The sequence below is a fragment of the Emys orbicularis genome, chromosome 20 (assembly GCF_028017835.1).
Source record: "Emys orbicularis isolate rEmyOrb1 chromosome 20, rEmyOrb1.hap1, whole genome shotgun sequence".
Taxonomy (NCBI): domain Eukaryota; kingdom Metazoa; phylum Chordata; order Testudines; family Emydidae; genus Emys; species Emys orbicularis.
In genome coordinates this window covers 5982309-5989797 of record NC_088702.1, presented here as the reverse complement: position 1 = coordinate 5989797, position 7489 = coordinate 5982309, and the positions used below count along the sequence as shown (strand labels likewise).

The following is a 7489-nucleotide window of genomic DNA, read 5'->3' as shown; positions in this document are numbered from 1 at the left end:
ATAACGAGAGCTTCAAAACTTCCCAGGCCCTGTAACAGCCGGGAGCGTTCCAGCCACGCATCTGAGCCAATCGATGAAGACTGAACATTCCAAATCCCAAACACACAGGCCAGACCTCGGTCATTTCGTCACCACGTGTGCCCGCTTACGCTAATCCTTGCCCTAATAGTTATGGGGAAAACCCAAATGGGCTGCTACAGATCTGTTTTCTGTCTGGATTTTTGCTCCAAATTTAGTTTTTATTGGGGAGGGTGTTAAAAAAAAAAAAAAAAAAAAGACCCGGGGGATGGACAGATGGACACACTCACGGTCACAAAACTGACCAGTCTATTTTCCATTGCCCCAAGCTGAACACATTGCAAAATAAAGCAGAAATGATGAAAAGTAACACTGAAACAAAGCAGAAATGAAGATTCTTTCAACCCCTAATTTCCGTTTTCCTCCGTGCAGGAAATGAGGAAAACGCACTGCTTGCTATATCCCAGGTAGGTATTAATTATTATCATTATTCATCTACTGCCTGTTTGGATGTAGAGCTCATAGCTGATGGCAGAAATGACTTCTCTCTCATTGGCCTTACATATATTTTTAGTAGCCCTGCAGAGCCAGCACAAGCCAAAGGGCTTCTATGAGTCTTGCAGGGCCAGCCCAGAGACAGGAGCGGGGGACAGAGTTTATTCTGGCTCAAACATCCTCAACAGAACTATTAACTCTGTTCCAATGACAGGCCCAAATTGCATTCCCGGTCATCAGGGGCAGGGTCTGCTCTGCAGAATCCTTGTCGCTGTGGACGATGCGAACAGGGTAAAAACCAAACCAGCACGTCTCAGTTTCCCAAGTGAAATAAAGAAGATTTTGCAGCTGCAAACTCAACCTGAGTCAACCAAATCCAGAGACACGACATCAATGCTTTCCAGCGTGAACCCATTCTTTGCTCGGCTGAGAGCTTTATTAACAACACAAGGGCTCCCCCCCACACACTTTAAACGCACGACACTGAGCTTTTTAAAGCCGTTGGAGAGATTTCGGGCACCCAGTCTCCATTAAAAATCAGGCTTCGCAAATCTCACCCAGCTTTGCAGACACAATTATCATGAACACGTGCATTAGCGCCCATCGGGAGTCTGGTCTGGTAGCCGGACCCTCCTGCTACCATGATAGCAGTGGAGCCAGGGGTATTTCACATGACCGACTGAAAAAACCAATAACCCGCGGCCAAGTGCAGGGAGCAGGCGGAGTCTGGGGCTGACCCTGGTGGACTCCTGGCATTGGTGGTGCAACTTCAGGCTGTGAATGTTTCCACTTCCAGCGCTAGGCGGCTTTGCAAGGCTCTGGATGTGGTCACAATGTGAGCGTCAGGGTCACCCCGGGGAGTGAGCTAACCCAACCCTCCCCCCCCAGCGCCGTCCCTCAGGGTCACCCCTGGCTGCCCAGTTTGGTCGCCATGTGCGGGTCGTGTTTGGATCCCCCGAGGCATCCCGGACTCTGGCTCACACTCTGGTTCTCTTCCCACTGCTGGGGGGTCTTGGCTTGGATGGAGAGGGCATGGACGGGCCCGGCCAGCTCAGCCTGGAGGATCTCATTCACCAGCCGGTGGCGCTGGAGCAGGGGCAGGCCGGCGAAGCGCTGGCTGGCGATCACCACCTTGAAGTGGGTCTCGGAGCCCCGGGGCACGGCGTGCATGGAGCTCTCGTTGTGCACTTCCAGGTGCACCGGCTGCAGGGCCTGCAGGAGCTTGGCGCGAATGGACGACTCCACCGGCTTCTCCTCCATGGTGGGACCGGCTGTCGAGTACCCAAATCTGGGGGCTGGCCGAGGGAGGGCTTGGCGAAGGAGGCGGGAGGGGAGCATCTGGAGGGGGGACAGCGCCCCAAGGCTGCAACACAGAGAGTGGAGAGGGACAGACTGAGACAACATGCCCTTGTACAGCATCGGCTGCCTGCAGATTTGGAGGGTAAGGGGCAGTTGTGCATGGGGAGGGCAGAGCCTGCTATCAGGAGGGGGAGCACGGGGGCAAGAGAATGCGGGGGGGGGGGGAGGACATGAAGGGTGAGCATGACGACATCCTGCAATTTGGATGGGGGGGGATATTTCATGCAGGGCAGGGGGAGAACCTGGGAGGGGAGGCTGCCTGCGGGGCGGGGGAGATCCCAGGTCTGCCTGGAGGGAGAGGGAGCCTGGGTTTGCAACTGGGGGTGATCTACATGCTGGAGGGGAGATCCTGGGTTTGCGTGGCTGGGGGGGGGGATCCCGGGTTTGCGTGGCTGGGGGGGGGGATCCCGGGTTTGCGTGGCTGGGGGGGATCCCGGGTTTGCGTGGCGGGGGAGGATCCTGGGGTTGCGCGATTTGGGGGGTGGGTGGGAGGATCCTGGGTTTGCGCGGCTGGGGGGGGGGAGAGGATCCCGGGTTTGCGTGGCGGGGGGGGGGGGGGAGGGGAGGATCCCGGGTTTGCGCGGCTGGGGGGGGGGGGAGCAGGATCCTGGGTTTGCGCGATTTGGGGGGTGGGTGGGAGGATCCTGGGTTTGCGCGGCTGGGGGGGGGGAGAGGATCCCGGGTTTGCGTGGCGGGGGGGGGGGGGAGGAGAGGATCCCGGGTTTGCGCGGGGTGGGGGAGCAGGATCCTGGGTTTGCGCGGCTGGGGGGGGGGGGCAAGATCCTGGGTTTGGTGGCGGGGGTGGGGGGGGAGGATCTTGGGTTTACAATGGGGGGGGCTACCCCAGCTCCCAGGCTTGACTCATCCCCAGCGGACCCCGCCGGCCCCTACCTGTGCTTGCGACCCCCCCTCAACCGTTCCTGTCCTCACGGCTCCAGCCACCTTCCTGCGGCCACAGCCTCCGCGCACGTCCAGGCAGGGCTTTGCATCCTGGGAAATGTAGTTCCCTCCCCTCCCGAACCTGGGCTGGAGAGCGAGAGAGAACTACAGCTCCCAGGAGGCCTTTCACCAGCCCGCCTAGATCCCCCCACCACCTATTCCCCAGGTGCACTCTGGGGATTGTAGTTCTGTCAGCAACCTGCTCAGTGTACCTTCTGCTCCATTGACCCCACTGGGGCAGCATAGGAACAATCCATCCCAGGCTGCCCTGGATCACTCCCTGCACCCTGGGTGTCCCTGGGGAAAGGATGGAGCCATGCCTGGTTGTTGACCCCATAAGAACAGCCCTCCTGGGTCAGACCAAAGGGCCATCTAGCCCAGTATCCTGTTTTACGCCATCCAATGCCAGGTGCCCCAGAGGGAACGAACAGAACAGGTGATCATCAAGTGATCCCCCTTGGCATCAGCCTTCCCCAGGGCACCGTGTCAGGATGAATTGGACCCTCTGTCTAGAGTTGGGTTAAATTTTTCCTATAAAACTTTTTTTGTGGGGGAGGGGGCAAAAAATACAGATTAGTCAACACCAGAACATTTCATGCATTAATGCCAGTTTTGCCAAATTGTTTATGATGGGGGGAAATCTTCAAAAAAATCCAGAAAAAATCAAAATGTTTAATTTTGGTATTTTCTGAACAAAGCATTGTGAGGGCTTGGGGGTTTTTTTTTCTGGTTGTTTTCTTTTTTCTTTAACTTGTTGTCTCGAAATTTCTTTTAAATGTATTTTTAAACCAACCAGAAACATTCAAACATGCTCAAAATTGAAATTTTTCATTTTGGGTCAAAGGAAACATTTTGTTCAACCCCAAATGATTTTTTAAAAACTTTCTGATTCACTGAAAATTTTCAAAAAAATTCAGTTTGCTTTGATTTCTTTCTTTCTTTCTTTTTTTTTTTTTTTTGCCCATGATTTTTCGGAAATTGCCAGTGACCTGAAAAATGCATGATGCGCCCAGCTCTCCCTCAGATGCTGAGGGCAGAATGCTGCCAGTCTGATCTGGTAGCAGACTACATGCACTTTGCATGGCCTGGGCATAAAAAATAACCACGAGGGGTGATGGCCAAAGAGTGCCTAAGAGGTGCCCTGGTCCTGCTATCCTGTCTGAGCCGTAGTCTAACATCTCCCCACTGGGAGGAGCCATAGCCCACGCGTTTTACTGAAAGTCACAACTCGCCCAAGCTTTAGAGGTGCTCTCCAGGACACGGGCCCACCTAAGAGTGATGGTGGGTTTAGCTAAATGGATCAGAACCAGGCGACACGTTGCTGCTTTGCAGCCCTGCTCCCGGGCTAAACCGGGCGATGCATCTGTCTGAAATTAAAAGCTATTTTAGTTTTTGCTGCTAAAGGATCTGCCAGGTTTCTGCAAAGTTCAGACTCGCTCCACTGAAGGCATCAGAGCCAATGGCCCTGATTCCCATTTACCATCCAGTCCAGACCCTCAAAGGTATTTAGGCGCCTAGCTCCCATTGAAATCAATGTGCCTCTGGCCTCTTTAAACCTCTCGGAGAACACAAAGGGAAAGGGCCTATGTGTAACTGAATATGATGCTGTGCCTGACATGTTGAGGCATCAGGGCAAGGTCGGCGCCGGGTGCGTGGGGGCCAGATTCGGGGAGGGTGCTCGTTTGCAAGGAGCATCCCCCTGCCCAATACAGAGTTCCCTGCACACGCTGACTGTCTTCGCTTGCCTACAAACCCCCAGCCACCACCAGCCCTTGACGCTCACAGGCCGGGTGGCAATTGACGAGGGCCATCTGCCTCCTGGATTGGGTCCTCCTGATGGTTCTTGGCCAGGCGCCTTTGGACTCAGTCCTAGGGGAACTGACTGATGGGACGCAAAGACCAGGAATGCAACACCCCCCCCATCCCGCACCTCTCAGCCAAAGACTCTAATCTATGAGCTAGCTCAGGTCCAGGGCAGCCGGCATCCTCTGGCATATCTCACAGGGCCTTGTGGGCAGGTCAGTCCCCTGACCCAGGGGCAGGAGGGGAAAGTAACATGAGTCTGATATCAGGTGTGTGCCAGAGGGGCGAGGACCAGTCCCATTGGAGCTCCCTCTCCCTCCCCTTGTTCTTCATTACTTGTGATGAATTAATCAGCTCGCCCTCTGCCACCCACAGGTGAGTGCATGTTACAGGTCGCCCTCTGGGCCTAACCTGCAGCTGAGGTGAGCCTGTTTCAGCCCCTGCTAGTGCTCTCTGGCTGTTTGTGCTTTTAGCTTTGGCGATTCCCCGGTTCAATCCTGGCTGTGCCACTGCAGAGACAAGACAAGGTGTGGACCGGTAGCGAATCACAGAGCGGCGTCTGTTGCTGGCTTGCAGGCAGCCTTGCGATGACTGGTCTCTTTCACTGCCTGCTGCTCCCTGCCATTCCCCTACTTCACACCCCCCACACGTGGCTGGGCCATGTGGAAATCAGCTGTGTGCTGGCTGCAACTGTGGTCCAGGAATAAAAGGGCCTTGTCGGGCAAGGAAGAAATAGGCGGCTGTCACTGGGCCACGGTGCACTGACAGACTAGTGGAAAATCAGGCGTGCTCCTGGAATCGTCTGAGTTAGGGTTGGATGTTCCTGTCACGGAGTGTGGGGGAGTCAGGGCCCAGCACCCCCTTTTTCCTGCGATTCACCGTGACTCTCAGCCAGCCAATAAAACAGAAGGTTTATTAGACGACAGGAACACAGTCCAAAACAGAGCTTGTAGGTACAGAGAACAGGACCCCTCAGTCAGGTCCCTCTGGGGGGCAGGGAGCTTAGACCCCAGCCTTGGGGCTCCCTCCGTTTCCCCATCCAGCTCCAAACTGAAACTCTCCAGCCCCTTCTCTGGCCTTTGTCTCTTTCCCGGCCAGGAGGCCACCTGATCTCTTTGTTCTCCAACACGTTCAGTTGGCACCTTTGCAGGGGAAGGGCCCAGGCCATCAGTTGCCAGGAGACAGGGTGTCGGCCATTCTCTGTGCAGACAGCATCACACTGGCCCTCTCGGGCTCTGCCACAGTCACACACCCTTATCCCACCACCTAGATACTTAAGAAATGCAGAGGGGAAACTGAGGCACCCACACGGTATTCAGAGAAAACATTAAGAACATTCCCACTTCGTCACAGTTCCATGTGATCCAATCTAGCTCATCCCTATCAGGTACCAGCCCAGGAGCCTTCCCCATACTCTATTCCACTAATGCATTTTTCAGTCTGATTTTAATTCCTTCCCACTCTCTGACCCCCTGTGTGGGGCCCACCTCTCTCTTTAATAGCGCTTTTCATCTGGAGATCTCAAAGGGCTTTTCCAAGGAGGGCAGTGTCGTTATCCCTGTTTTACAAATAGGGAAACTGAGGCGCAGGGCGGTGACGTGACTTGCCGAAGGTCGCCCAGCAGGCCAGTGTCAGAGCCAGGAAGAGCCCGCAGGTCTCCTGGATTGCAGGCCAGTGCGCTATCCCCTAAGCCAGGTCTGAGCAGGTGGCAGGGTGGATTCTTCAGTCCTTCCCGCACAGAGTGAACTCCGGTGGGCAGTCAGGAGCAGTCAGGAGCAGCCTCGTTCAGCAAGGTGTTAATGATCCCCAGGAGGGCTGACCAATGGAGTTGGGCGGGGGGTGGGGCGGGGAGGGGAGAATGGGCCTCCCTACACCTGCAGGAGGGTCCAGGGAGCATTCACAGCCAGACCTCAGCCTCGCAGTCAGCGGATGACGGGCATTTTCTGGTCAAGGGAGTCAAGACAAGAAGGTGACAGAAGACGAGAAAAGGAAGAGGGAAGGGAGGATGTGTGCGCATGGGGTTGCCAGCGTCTGTGCGTGAGTGTCTCTTGGCAGATCCTGGCACAAAGGGGTGTGCCCACCTCTGCCCTCTGTCCTGGATGAGTGTGTGCACAAGTATACACTGGCGTGTGCGAGTGTACCTGGGTGTGCACACAGCGTGGCCATCCTCGAGCACGCCCGTGTGCGAATGTGCCCTTTGCACATGCCTGTGCATTTGCACGTGCCTGTGCACTGAGCAGGCTGGTGAGCGTGCACATGTTGGCCCTCTGCCTGCAGGGGCGTGGTTTTATGGCTGTGCAGGTTACAGCATTGGTGTTTACGGAGGTATCTGCACTAGCATGCTTGGGAGGGGTAGGGGGGTGCACCGAGTGTGTAAGTCAGGCACCGGTTCCCCCCCCAGCCCCGTTGCCTTTGCGGCAGGCTGACCAGCTCGGCAATGGGGGCGGGGAGCAGGACCTTCGAAAGCCCCTTGACCTCTGCTGAGAGTGGGGCCTTTTCATCCAGGCCCCTAAATGGAAAGGCCTTTTCCACACTTGCATTGTAACCGCCCGGGCTCCCTACTGCACCTGCCATTCAATGCCCCGGAGGGGTCCAGGCAGCCTCAAACAGGCCCATTCTTCCCCTGGATTAAGGGCCAGTATTAGCAGGCAGTGGCGTGTGAGCCCGTCCCGCCCCGCTCTTGTTTGGGCTGCGTGGCCACCGGCTGGGAGCACAAAGCCCCAGCAGGGCAGGGGCCGGGTCTTTTACTAAGTGACTTTGGGATTAAGGGGTGAGTTAAAAGGCCCTTTAGGGAGAAAGCTGCCCAGGCCGCCCTGTGGGCAAACAAAGGGTCCCGGGGAGTGTCTGGTGGGGCAGGGGGCTCCCCGCGCCGGAT

General features: G+C 56.1%; 1 protein-coding gene across 1 annotated transcript; it reads right to left on the bottom strand.

Annotated features, from left to right (window-relative positions):
• Positions 1–314: 314 nt before the first annotated feature.
• On the bottom strand, positions 315–2857 carry BOLA1 (bolA family member 1). The gene is made up of 2 exons (XM_065420211.1): positions 2764–2857; positions 315–1876 (listed from the first exon to the last, which is right to left on the bottom strand). The coding sequence occupies exon 2, from the start codon at positions 1849–1851 to the stop codon at positions 1417–1419; it is 435 nt and encodes a 144-aa protein (XP_065276283.1). The 5' UTR covers positions 1852–1876; positions 2764–2857; the 3' UTR covers positions 315–1416.
• Positions 2858–7489: the final 4632 nt, after the last annotated feature.